This window comes from Cibotium barometz, chromosome 21, assembly GCF_041138505.1.
Source record: "Cibotium barometz isolate CiBa-2024 chromosome 21, ASM4113850v1, whole genome shotgun sequence".
Lineage (NCBI taxonomy): Eukaryota > Viridiplantae > Streptophyta > Polypodiopsida > Cyatheales > Cibotiaceae > Cibotium > Cibotium barometz.
Window position 1 is genome coordinate 23559597 of NC_141066.1, and position 14503 is coordinate 23574099.

Consider the following 14503-nt stretch of genomic DNA (forward strand, 5'->3'; position numbering starts at 1 on the left):
TTGTGCCTCTGGCTCTTTGGCTACTAGCAGCTTCAGGGTTGAGACCTGAGCTACTTCTTAATTGCCTTGGAGGTAATAGCCTCGTCTTGATTTGAAGCCTTGTGATGGCATGAAGGGGCTTGTTAATTGATTAACTAATTCTTTCAGTGGAACCATACCAAATATTCACGTTTCCCCTCCCCCCTCCCCTCCCAAAAAAAAAACCACAAACAAATGATATAGACAAGACATATATTTGATTGCTTGTGCTTGATTTTATCATTTTCATTGACAATCATATCATATATGTTATTATCATGCACTACAATATCTGGAGGGTTAAAATTTTGAAATACAAATTTAACTAGAACCAGCTCCCAAGAAAGAGTGGAGAAATATATAGATGAAATAACTTGGTACTGCCTGTGTAATCCTGCATTTGAATTTTAGCAATTGATTTAATGAGATAAGCCACCTATCAAAATTCTAGGAACTATGAACAGCTCTGGCAAGCTCATTGGGAGTAAACCAATGTGCACCTGCTCCCATCACCCCAACCCAATCTACATGCTTAGCTTGTGAGGATGTATTTGTCAAGGGAGTGAGAAAACTGGCCCCATGACAAGTCTTTAAACAGATGAGACCAATACACATTAGTGCTTCTTATTTATTACTTGTCTAAACCACACCAAAGCTGATGGAAGTGCGATTTCACAATCTTGGCTTACAGTATGTTATACTGGCATAATGTCAATGTAAGTTTTTAGTAAAATGTCTTACTCTACTCAAGCATATGCATGAGCCTCTTCCAAAAAAATCCCGTAAGTTGGGTACAATCTAGTAGGTCGTGGAAATTATTGAGAGAGAGCAACTGCATGCATGTATATAAACCACCCCCACACAATCACAGATGCACATTATTTATTCATGACCATTAGATGTACTCGAAATTATACTTAGGGCATCTCTTTGTTTTTACCAAAAAGGATACTTCTGAACATGGCCCAACACAGCAAATTGAAACTTGAAAATTTCATCACTATCAAGAAAATATTGCACAAGTTATCTACATATATTTTATAGTATATTTGTACACACGGTAATCCACCCCTAAAATACCATCACAGTATCAGCTACTTGCAAAAAATCACCAATAATGTGATCCACACTTTCGTGCACAAGGCATTTTTACCACACAGGCAGACTTATTAAGGGGTGTGTTACTGAGTACAAAAAGGGTTTTTAAAAAAAGCACAAGTGCCCCTCACATGACCTTATTCCCATCGTTCTCGGCCTCCTCCCAATAAGAGAGAATTGAAAAGTCAGAGAGAAAATGGGCAGCTCAGTGTGGAGGAACCCTCATATAATACAGCACAAATAATATCTGTCAAGTCCATTTACTATGACATCTGATCTCCACTGCTACAAAAGAACCATTTTGCTGTTGCTGACCACCTTAAGAAAGAGCTTGATAATCCTTCCGTATCGACCACAGATACTCGACAGCTTGCTTCATACTCGGTCTATCCTGCTTTGTCGGAGCTGAGCATTGAAATGCCAGCTCAAAAATTTTCTGCATCACGTGGCACGTAGCATCGGTCTTCTTGAGCCGGGGATCAAGGATGTCAATGACATGTCCATCAAGAAACTTTTTGTAGGCCTGCACACAACATCCAGAAATCACTTAAGAGTCTTCCAAGGCCGATATAGCATCTCCACCAGACGGATTATGAGACTAACCCAGCGCACAGTGATCCGCTCCTCAATGCCTCTGGTCTGTTCTATGGGCCGCCTCCCAGTTAAAAGCTCCACCAATAATATGCCAAAAGCATACACGTCCGATTTAAGTGTTAACTTGTAAGTTTTCAAGTATTCTGGATCCAGATATCCAGCAGTTCCTTTCACTTGGGTCGATACATGCGTAGCATCTGAGTCTAGAGGTCCAATTCTAGAGAAGCCGAAATCAGCCACTTTGGCCCGGAAATTTTCCGTCAACAATATATTTGAGGCTTTCACATCTCTGTGAATGATGGGCTGATCTGTCGAAATCAAACAAGAGATATCAGCAATTTGCAATTACAATCTCAATGTTTTACCATTACACCAAAACAAACTTTCTGAAAATTATGTAAGCGGCTAGAACACACCGATGAGGGCAAAAGCAGTAGTACATACATAGAAGAGCACTCTGAGCTACATTAGCTAGCTATCAATCTAGTCAAATTCAACATATATCACAGTGATAAGGTGATACATCAAAAGAGAAACTATGTCAATCTCTGTGTCATCTCCGGCTTTGTCTAGTCGGTGGTAATCTGATTGGCAGTGCACTACAGTAGCATATCTGCTCTCTATCAAGACATGGGAACCACGGGTCTACCAGAGAACACCATACTTCTGATAGCTTAGATGGCAATCCACCCATGTCACCCCCAAATATTTACATGATCCAACTTTGTCCTAACTTTCTCACACCAAAGCTGGACTCTGTCATCTTGTCACGGTATTGGAAGCCAACTAAGTTGTTCAATTTACCCTTGGCTCCTCTATTGTAGCCAACAACCAAGTTCCCGTCCCATATGTTGTGTGTCTGACTAATCTCTACTACAGTCTTGGCAAAAAAGCAAGAGTGTATGTAAATCCTCTCTGCTCTATAAGTCTGGTGCCTCCCATCTACGTTTGATTATTATGTGCATGAGTTCAAAGACTCTCTATGCAGATAGTCATAGAGTCCTTCCTCAACTATATGCTAGGAAATGATACATAAAAAAGATAAGTATGAAGCTTCAATGTTTCACTGTAAACTCCATCTCTAAACCAACTTCCACGCAGTGTTGAGCTTCCCTCTGGATTTCCACCATATCCTGTAGTTTAAACTTTACACAATCCCCTCCTCAATCAATGTAACAAAATGGTGACTATATAAACTCATCTTTGCTGGAGTTCTCACGTAAATCACCCATGTGAGTGCCACGTGGTCATGCTTCCTACTTGCAACCACCTCAAAGGCAAGCTTGAGAAAGAGTAGGGGGCCGATTCAACCCGCGGATCATCTGGTGAACTCGCTCTCTGCTCCACACACCAGTCCGAACTCCAAAAGCATGGCTACTAGACTTGTTGTCTCCAATGATGTCTCCGCTACTGCCTTCTCGGCACTGGAACTAGCCCCTTGCCTCTGGATGCTCACCTAGCTTGGTAGACACCACTGCAGAATAGCTGGTCTCATCCTCCTCCTCAATGGATTTGGAGAGGAAGGTATGAAACTTACTTGATAACTCCTCTTTGTCCTCAAAAACTGGAATGGACACTAGGATGGATTGCCCTCCATCTATCTGGATCACCTCCAAGCCTGGTCGTGTCTGCTCCTTGGGCTTCATCCTCCAGAATATGTTCCTCACTTGGGAACTCTGTCACTGATATCACTTCCTCACTTGAAAGCTTTCCGGGATCCTCAAACACTTCCTCTTGTTAAGCTTTGTTGAGCTTCATTTGTGGATGGACTAACCACTGTATGCGCTGCCTTTATTGCTTGAATCTCTTGTCAGCAAGCTGCCAAGTTGCTCTCCAATTGCTGGATAATCTCCTCAGCCCTCTCTATCCTATATGGTTCCACTATGCTCTTGTAGAGATTGCTGTTGGTGGACCATTGTGCTGTTGAGACATGCGGAAGCTCTGGGTGGTCTTTTTTCAACCCTAAGCATGGCATAGGAGCACTTGACGCAAGAACAATCAACATAGACAGAGAATAGAGAAAGAAAGAGAGATGGATGTATATTCAGCATATTCATAGAGTACAAAGAGGTACAAGTTGTCGGCTGCCTTTGGCAACCCCAAAAACCTAATCTAGACCTCAAGGGTCCTATTCTAGACCTGTCTCCAAGAGGGAGATGAGATGAATGAAATGATTGCTTAGCTTATCCTTTTATAGGCCGAAATATGCCCAAGAAGTGGCTGACCAGCAAGTCGGCCAAAAGACAAATCCCATATATGTATATATGCTGCCGACTTGCTCCATAAACCTTCAAAAATCTGGCCGACTGGATCTAAGTCTTCTTGGCTGTCTTCAGTGCACACATGGACCCATAATAGAGCCCTAATCGAGATGTTTTATTTGCTGCCTATCAGGATTAGGCTTGGATTAGGCATGTCCATGTGCATGCACATGACATGTGCCTCCCAAGAAACCAAAGAGCTCTATGACATTTGCCGAATGTTGCATGCGTGGAAGCCTTGCTATACTAATCCACAACCCTAAGCCTGATTAAGAACAAGATGCTGATTTAGCATGATCAAGACACAGGAGAGAAGAAGACAGAGATTGGTGTCAAGGTTTTTCTTGTATTTATATGGTACAAAAGGTTGCTTTATGCTTGTACATGGTTGAGCCTTGGTCAGCCCCATAGGGGTGGCCTTTGGAACCTTTTACATGATATCTACTGACTTAGATGCTAGATGAATGAATGAATGAATAACTTCATGCTTATATATATGTTGGGAAGCAGCCAGCTACATACTACTGTTGGCCTGTTTGTGGGACAAATATTCATGATATGCTTCTTTAACTACTGCCTTGCCCACACCTACTGCCCTTCACACAGATGCCTAGCCGACACTACCTGGGTCCTCTAGAAAGCTTCCGACTGTTGGCTAGGTGCCTGAGAAGGCTGCCGACAGGTCCCAACCCTACTTAATGATGATGCTGTTGTTGAAGATGATGGTGTTGATGCTAATGATGATGTGCTAATGCTTGATTAATCAAGGATTAATGTAAGCCCAACGGGACGTGCACTGACAGACTCAACCATGTGTCCAAGAGATAAAGATAGAGAGAGAGAGGGGAGAGAGAAGGGAATAGGGATCTTGCACAATACACCACATTGAGCAGAGAGCAGGACCCGCCTCCTTTCAAGAATTTATTCAGAAACAATCCTCAGGCACGCTCGTCAAGATCAATACAATCAATGAATACAAAATAAACAGATATGCCGATGTAGGATATCCAAGTCGATGTCAATGTCGAGGCACAAGATCTCTGATGCCGAGCACACCACGGGGATGACCCACAAGTATCTCTCATCGGGCTTGTACCAGATCCAATATCCAAATCCAATGAATCCGAGTCCAATAAATCTAAATCCAAGTTCATATCCATGTCCAAGCCCACGTTCTAGTTCCAATCCAAGTTCCAGTTCCAATCAAGGTTCTAGTCCAATCCAATGATCAAGTCCAGGCTCTAGTTCCAATCCATTGATCAAGTCTAAATCCAAGTTCCATTCCAATGATCAAGTCCAAATCCAAGTCCAAGAGTCACTCGCTCATACCATGAGTAATCTCCACAACTCCTACAGCCTTGTTGATGAAGTAAACCATGGAAAAGCTTTTTTTGGGCAAGAAAACTGCTATAAAACCTGTTTTAATGGTTTTCGGGCAATAAAAACCTCCAAAAAATAGTTTATAGGGTTTTTTGGGCAATTTTATGGTTTCTGAAATTTTTAGGGTTTCTAAAATTTTCAGTCTGTACAGTCCCATCTCATACGGACAAGTGATGACGTGGCACAACAGTTGATGGAGGCACTTTGAATCAACGGGCAGCGATGAAAAATTCCATGATTTGGTTCATGATCAAGTAGAGGAGAAGATGATCTCCACGCTTCAACGAAGATGGCAACGCGATGAAGAGATCCTTCTTCAACTTGATGCTCAAGAGAGGCTCATGCTTTTTTTATACTTAGGGGAGCCTTGCTTTTTACCAAAAAGTGATGCTTTTGCTTTGCTTTTGGTCTTTTTAATAATAAAATATTACTCAACTTTCTTATTTTGCTTTTCTAGCTTCAGGGCCTTTCTTTTTGGCCCTAGAGCTACTTTTTGGAAAAGCGGCTTTTAGCTTTTTGTTCCAACTCAGTCTCCTCTTTCCAATGGTGCCCTTGGCTCACAGTCAACTCTATTTGACTTTTTGCTTTTTCTTGCTTTTTGACCAAGAATGGTACTTTTTCTTAATCAAACTTTATGGACCCTGTCCCCTTGTCTTCTTCCACCTGTCTGGTGTCCGGGCATGGTTTTCATCATAAGAAATAGAGCTAGGCAGGCCAAATAGTTACGTTCCCTCCCTCTTATATTGCAGTTGTCCTCAACTACAGACTGCAAGTGTTCCAAGCACATTCATATGTTCTATGTATATCCATGTGTTCCTAGTACATCATGTACCTTCATATATTTCAAGGTACTAACCCCATCTGGTGAGCTTGTGCATCTGGTCTTTCCCCATATCTATGGTGTCATCTGCTCATCTAGCGACATCTCAATGCCTTATCTTTGACTAATGGCTTTGTTCTTGATGGTACATCTTCATGGCCTGTCACATGTGTTAGATATAATAAATGCATACTTACCCTCTGCAAAAACTAGACAAAAGCTAGTCAACAAACAAGTATGCATTATTCGCGTCTACTAGGTATTCCAGGTACTGGCCAGGTAGTCTCGAGCCCAGTGGACTATCACATGCCATAAATCCAAGCATTGTCCACACATCAAAAACAGTACACAAAAAAAATCAAACATACATCAATATGCAGTGCACAAGTAATGATCCTCATGTTCATGGATTGTCCTGTCTAGTTTCATCGAAACCAAGCTGAGCCATCTGGTTCCTGAGGAAAACTGCTCAGACTATATCCTCAAGGCCATCTGGTCACTAGGACCGCCCAAGAAGTCTTGTAACCTGAATACAGCTGTGCTTTTGCCGCATACTGTGTGTTGTCCTGCAACCTCAATAGGGCTGCATTTTTGTTGCATCTGGTGCATCTGGCCACCTTTTATGCTCTCCCAGTGGCCTTTGAGTGCCCACCCTCCTGGCTGCGTTTGAAGTACTAGCATGCCACCTTGCTTTGCTCACCTCTACTTGGTGGTTGTGCTTGGCCCTCTTTCTTGCCCTTTGGTTGAGCGCCCCTTGCACACACAAAATCTATCTAGTACAAAAATCGCTAAACGCAAACCCAAGTGAAAACATTGATGCTGATGGGGTTCTTCATGATGGATCTCCACGTCCTTATGAAAGAAAAAAAGTTGCAACCTTTCTACCGTCAAAACCTGACGCTTCAATACCAATGTAACATTGATTGCGATTATTGCCTAGTTCAGAGACTTGAACCCATGCACAACAAACAATTGTTGCTTCATGCTCGATACACAATAGAGAGAGATGACCTAATCTACCATGTATTACTAACATGAAGTATATACAATGCTAAATAGAAATACTCAATGATAGCATTGCTCATGAGTTCTCAATGACTCAATGATGACTAACTGATTAATAAAGGACATGGCTAAGGCCTAGACTCCTATTTATAGTGTCTAATGTTGGTGAGTTGGCTACCAACCCTAATAATAATGTCCAACTAAGTGTGTTCACACAATAACCCAATAACTATGTCCACACTAGGTTGATCATTGGGCGCCTAGACAATATTACAAAGATTTAGCACAATAGCCCTTACAAACACATGAATCCGGCAATGTACTTGACCTCTGAGTTGGCCAATGGGCACAAGCATGTCCACATCACACTCAGGAGAGTGTGCACATGGCACCAAGAAAGCTCTAGGCATGAACGCAAGCATCTTGAGAGCACAACCAAGCTGTGGTTTTAGCACGACATGTTTTGGTATACATTAGTAGATAGGCATGCATAAGTAGGATCTCAGTTGCAAGGCCCCATTATTTTTCGTGAGAAAAAATAATTTTTATTTATTTATCTAGTTTTAACGTGTTTCCTATGGTAGGAAGATTTAATTCGGTACATATAATTATTTTTGATGTGTAGAAAAGAGAAGTGTGAACTTTGGATAAATTGATTAGAAGGTATGGTTGCCAAAGATTATTTCTTCTTGTGTATAATTGACCTTAGAGAGCGTAAAGAAATGGTATTTGCATAAGTTTATCTAAAAGGAGGGGAGAGAGAAAAGAGAGTACATGCTTATGTCAAAATTAGGTGAATAATATTTTCAGATAGGGTCCTAAGTCCAGCCTATGGACGCAGGGAATTTTATCCTACTTCTACACACGCACACACCGAGTACCACAAGAGGATGCCACCTTTCCAAATATTGGTCATTTTAAAAGCTATTCCTATGCTCTTTGTATATTTCTCACATTTTTGGGTATTTTGTAAAATCCTACAATTAAATTTTTCGAGCAAGATTTACCAAGAAGAAGATAGAAGACCCAACGATCCCGGTAGCGGACGTCGGTAGTGAAGCCTCTTTTTACTGGGTTGTAGTAGTTGTCGTCCAAATAGTTCCAACAACCCATTCAGTGCCGGTCGAGGAGAGAGCCGCTAGCCACAGACCCCAACCGAGAATTTTGACCAACTCCAAGAGAAATTCAATCGCAAGTTGGGTGGATGGGCAATTTAGTACGTTGCAATATCTTTGGCCTTGGGCCTTCCCAAAAAGGGTAACAAAACCCTCATCTAGGACCTACTCCCTAGGAAAGTGAGATAACCAACAATGACCAAGACAGTGTCTTTTATAGACACTTGAGACTTTTGTCCAACTGGCCCCAGCTTCCATGGATCCATAAATCACACATGCTACCGATAGGCAGTCCATGCCCTCCAATACCTGGTTGACAAGGTCTTGATCAAACTAACTTCTACTACAACTATCTGAGCCTGGCTTGCGCCTTAATCTATTGTATATCTACTGCCCTTCAAGGATTAGCCTTGGATTAGGCATGTCCAGACTCCATATGCATGCACACGACATTCCCTTCTACTAAACTTGATGATGGGATTCTAACTTCTAACCCTGGATGACTGTCATCATCCCCTATCTCCATACATGGTCTGCCATACTTGTCATCCTTTCCTTTTTGGCAACCGTTTCACTGAAAACCTTGCCTTAGGTCTTTGAATCCACTCCAAATTTGATGTAGAGATCTATGCATCTGTTCCACTTTGTCCCCTTGCCTTCTTGCCCTTCCCTACGCACAAACATGAATCCTCCTTGAAAACTGATCTCGGCACCCTTGGCTCCACCCCTTGGATGAACTCCATCCCTTGGAGTGATCCATAAAAGCTTTTGGGACAATCCCAACTAGCTACCAACTCTCATGAAACCCTCCCCTTGGGTTTGCTTGACACCAACCAGCTTCAAGGGGTCTTGACACACGTTTTCTCTCCTTCAACCTATGCACTTCTTTTGGGACACCAACAGCACTCAACCTTGCTGAGCTTGATGCTGATACAATATTGCCTGGTCACCACACCACCAAAATATCAAGACACAAGCCATGGTTTCATCCATGCGCGATACACTAAGGGTGGCTGGGAGATGGACAACAGCAATATCTCAAAAACAGCCTGAAGCTCTCATACGCGGAAGCTCTAGGAGTCTTCTTTCAGCCCTAAGCACTACATAGGAACTCTTGATGCAAGAACAATCAACATAGAGAGAGAGAGAGAGAGAGAGAGAGAGAGAGAGAGAGAGATGGCTATCTTTTCAGTATATTCATAGATGAATAAAAAAGATTACAGCATCTTTAACCTTGGGCTTTCCCAAAAGGGGTAACAAAACCCTACTCTAGAACCTACTCCCTAGGGAAGTGAGATAACCAAAAATGACCAAGAGAGTGCCTTTTATAGACACTTGAGACTTTTGTACAACTGGCCGACCTGCTGTTGGCCAGCTTCCATGAACCCATAAATCACACATGCTGCCGACACTTAGTCCACGGCCTCAAATACCTAGCCGACAAGAACCTGATCAAAATTGGCTTCTACTGCAACTATCTAAGCCTGGCTTGTGCCTTAATCTATTGTTTATCTGCTACCCTTCAGGGATTAGCCTTGGATTACGCATATCCATGAGCACACACATGACATCTCCCTGCCATTCAGCCCGTAAATAACTATTCTCCGACACAAAATGCAAACATCATAAGTACCTACAAAAACCGTCAATGCCCACTGAATGCAACCGATATGGCTGCCAGTAGATCACTGATGACGAAGGAAACCTACAAAGTGTATGGAAAATTGCAGAGTGTAGAGTGTTGAAATGATACTTAACAAGAATGCAAAAATCAATGCTAATGTTAACAATGCTGTTAAAGATGAGCTCGAAGATGCGATGTCGAAGATGACAACGGCCCTGTCTACACACCCAATACTAATGTTGCTATACAAAAACCCAAAATCAAACAAAAACAGTTTGAACTGACACTTCCCCAAGATGCCTACAGTAATCTTACAGCATAAGAACGAGCCCCAAAACGTGTCCGAAATGCATCCAAAATCTATTAATGTAGTTAACATAGTTAACAACATACTATAGGATATACCTTCTTCACCTAAGAGGATAAGACAATCAAGAGAGCAGCTCAAGGAGATGATGACAAGGGGGTGAGAGCCATGAGAACCTCCTCTGATACCAATTGTTGGAGTGGAGATCAAAGTAACAACACACACATAGATGCAGCAAGCAAGAAGAGATAGATGGAAGCACTGTTGGAAGGTTGGCGATTTCGAGCGTGTGATCTATGGCTAGAAGGTGCCTTGGATTATCCCATAAGTGGAAGCATGGGAAGTTGAAGAGCCATATATAGGCTAGAGTGGCACCTTGTCATAATCATCTCCTCCGGCCGGTGTTTTGGGAGGTAGCTCACCGGGAGATTAGAGCCCGCTGGTGGAGGGATGCTGCAGTGCCCATTGGGGGTGTTCGTGATGCTCGATGGTGATGCGTCTCCTATGCGCGTTAGTCTTCCGCTGCGCATTCTGACATGGTATCAAAGCCCGGGTGTGTGTGGTCCTGGGCGACCCCCTCGCGCCTTGATGGCTTGCGGAGCTCGAATCGAGGGAGGGTGTTGGAAGGTTGGCGATTTCGAGTGTGTGATCTATGCCTAGAAGGTGCCTTGGATTATCCCATAAGTGGAAGCATGGGAAGTTTTTTTTTTTTTTTTCCGAGAAAAGATCCTTTCATTAGTTATATAAAAACGCCCGTAGGGCTACAAAAGATCCTCTCTGCTCATAAGAAAACAGAGCAGAGAACAAAGCAAGGCAGCCAGGGAGACTCTCCCTAGGTGCTGAAAAATACAAGAATCAGTACAAAGAACTGAGAGGCTATATCATACAATAGGAGGGAGGAAAAGCCAAATAGGTGGCCTGTAGTGCCAACGGGGGGACCCCACGTGTAGGGTATAGAAGGGGCCGCTGCGCCAAGTGGTGTGAAAGGCCTGGCGCCGCAAGATCGCCTCATCCGAGTCGCCCCGGATGCGGTCGTACTGTCCTCGCAGGGTGTGGATGAGCTCCTGCCAGATCCCCCGAACAGTCTCTGCTGGTGGCTCCAGTCTCCCCTTAAAGGCCCTGAAACACCGGGCCCTCCAGGTGAACCATATGGTGAGGCTGCTGAGGAGCTCCCATCGTAGATCCCTCTCCTGTGTCCAGCCGGCGACGAGAAGTCCGGTGAAGGAACAAGGCGAGGCTGGCCCCTAATGAATCTGATGGCCTGGTTGTCCTGCTCCGTCTCATAGCCCATAGCAGGCCCTGACGAAGCACTAGCAGCGGCACCCCACGTATACATCCCCTCTGGAGCGAGGGGGGCCAGAATGCGCAACATCCGCAGCCAAATCTGCTACGCCTGAGGGCAGTCCCATAGGCAATGTCTCTGTGTCTCCATAGGGTGGCCGCATCGGACGCAGGCTGCCGGAAGACCGCTGTAGACAAGCCACGTGCCAACTGCAGAACCCCTGTGGGCGACCAGCCACTGGAAAGTCGAGATCCTGCGTGCCTGTCGACTAGCCCAGAGCCTGGTCCAAAAGTCCTCCAGGAACTCCGGTGAGAGTCCCTGAAGCTGCCAGTGCCCCGATGCAGCTGGAGAGACCATCCTCCTCGCCGTCAAAATATGTCGCCCCAACCGAACACTATACTGGAAAAAGGTGATCTCTGTGGCCTCAAGGGATGCATAAGGATCATGCCACTCGTACTCGCTAGGGTCCCACTGGAGCCGGGCCAAAGGGCGCGCTGCATATGCCCATATACGCCAATCAAAGTCCACATCTGCAGGGTCTGGGTCAATATGCCACTTCCGAGAAGCGGCGGCCACCACCCGTATCCTCTGAAAGATGCACTCTGCAACCAAAGGCGACTCCACCTCCACTCTCTGAAGTCTGCCCTCATCTTGGATCTCATAGTAGAGGCATCTGCCATCCTCAGTGCAAGCTCTGACAGCAATCAGGATCTCCAACTGAGTAAAGGCTCCCATCCACCGTGGGGCCACGGGCTCGAGAGGCGTGAACCACTCCTCTGTGAGTGCCTCCTGAATGTCATCCCTCATAATCAACCCCCCTCTGAAGTGACCCAGCCTCTCCACCTGGATCTCCTCTGGGAGACTGGAGAAGGCCTGCCAGTCTCCAAAACTGCATGCTGGGCCTGCCGCCAGTAGTCCCCAGGCTAGACGAGGCCGAGAACCCAGCATATGACCCTGCTCTGTGCGAACCGCTGGGCTCCAGATGAGCGGCTGTCTGGCCCGTTCCTCATCACAAGAAGGTCGTCTCTGAGAGAGCCCCGGTCTCAGCAGCTCCCAAGCTCTCAGGATGCTCAAGGCAAATCTGTCCTCCCATCCTCTACTAAGGCCTATCCTCCTCATCTCTGTGAAGATCCATCGTATCTCTGGTGCCCAAGTGCCCCCTGCTGGGGGAGCTCGAGCCTGCAACCGCTGCAAAAGAAGCTCTTTCCAAGGCTCAGTGCCTGGAAGCAGCCCCCGAACAATAAGCTTCCCCAATAAGGCTCTACTCTGATCAACTGGATCTATAATGCCCAAGCCTCCCTGGGCCAACGGAAGTGTAATAACTGCCCAAGCAACCTTTGCCCTGGCTGGCTGACCATCCCGCCCAGACCAAAGAAAGTTCCTGATCAGCCTCTGTACCTGGCTGATACAAGAGCTCGAGAAGATCCAGCAAGACGTAATGTACCACATGGTCGCTAAAAGCACCTGATTTGCCACCACCACCCTCCCAGCCAAGGATAGCCGAGCTGTACTCCAATACAAAAGCTTCTTCCGAATGCTCAGCGCTCGATGGTGATGCGTCTCCTACGTGCGTTAGTCTTCCGCAGCGCATTCTGACAATCACAACACTCAAAGTAGATTGATGAGAATTGAGTGAAGTACAAGTCAAGTGACATGATAAGGTCACTTATACACTCATAAGAGTGCGTATGTACGCACGGGGAAAAAACCGACTAAAGAGGGAAACAATGCTCCAGCCCATTATTAGCCTATGAACACACATCACTATCATATAAATGGCTACGAGGCGACCAGTTTGGCTCCCCCCTCCTCTCCCTGTATGATGTAGCCTTCCTCCGACAGCGGCCAGCCATGGAGGAAGCCCCCCTTCATTTTTTCGGTTTTCTAACTATCATGGACAGGGTTGTATCATGCCTCTTGGCAAACTTTCTTTTAAATAAGAGAAGGATCATATACACACACACACACACACACACACACACACACACACACATTCAGCTCAAAACCGATCTGAGTCAGGTTTTGTTTTGGGTTTTGGTTTAGTTCTACAAAAGTCCTCAATGAAAGAAAGAAAGAAAGATATATTAACATCTCCTAAAGGCCGAAATGGCCCATGAGACCAAAACAAGGTACAACTGATGATGATGAGGTCTCATCATAACAAATCTGAAAGAAAGAATGAAAATAGTGACATCCTAAGAGAGCTAAGAGCTGAAAGCTGAACCGCTGAATCATTGCGGTAAACTCCTCCGGTGGCGGGCAATGAGAGAGAGACAGAGAGAGAGAGGAGTTATATTAACGTCTACAGAATACCCCAAGAGTCTATGAGACCATAAGTAATACAATGGTAGTGAGCCATGGAAGAACTGAAAAGGAAATTTAAAAATGGAAAAAACACCACTGTGAGTATGCATCCAGATAGCAGATGATTATCCTATGATCGAGGTTGAGAGAGAGAGAGTCCTCTTAATCACGATCCTCTCTGCACGTTAATTTATAAAATTTCTGTAACAATAACAAAGCTATTTAGTACCTCTTTACTTCCCAGCTTGGCTTATGCACCCTCTCACAAGAGCAACCAAGAAGGGAAGCATGCATGCAACCAAGGAACGCACCTGCATAAAGGTGGAGATAGGTAAGGGCATGGGCAATGTCAATTGCGATGTCCAAACGCTGAAATAAGTCCAGAACAACATGAAACTCACCTGCAAACACAACAAAGACCCTATGATTACAACAAGTACAGGCATGGACTGCCCTACATCTAAATACTGGAACCACTCACAATCAAGATGCTGCCTGAGATTGCCGTTTGCCACGTACTCTTCCACCAGTATCCGTTCATTTCCCTCTTCCAGAAACCCGATCAATTTAACGAGATTCAGATGCTCTACCTTAGCCAGCATGTTAATTTCGCTTTGAAACTGCGCTGTCTGTTGCGACTCAAATGCATCCTGGGATCCAAATGGGCATGCAAATCAAACAATATTCTATCTTGA

The 14503-nt window shown here is 44.7% G+C and overlaps 1 protein-coding gene across 2 annotated transcripts in view; it reads right to left on the reverse strand.

Annotated features, from left to right (window-relative positions):
• Positions 1–1164: 1164 nt before the first annotated feature.
• The window catches only part of LOC147626971 (calmodulin-binding receptor-like cytoplasmic kinase 2), a 20233-nt gene continuing 6894 nt past the window's right edge, over positions 1165–14503 (reverse strand). For both annotated transcript variants that reach the window (XM_086815544.1, XM_086815545.1), the window contains 4 exons: positions 14290–14458; positions 14120–14209; positions 1720–2018; positions 1165–1639 (listed from right to left, as the gene is read on the reverse strand). In XM_086815544.1, coding sequence (XP_086671670.1) covers positions 1436–1639; positions 1720–2018; positions 14120–14209; positions 14290–14458 — 762 coding nt within the window. In that variant the 3' untranslated portion in view covers positions 1165–1435. The remainder of the gene's footprint in view (positions 1640–1719; positions 2019–14119; positions 14210–14289; positions 14459–14503) is intronic.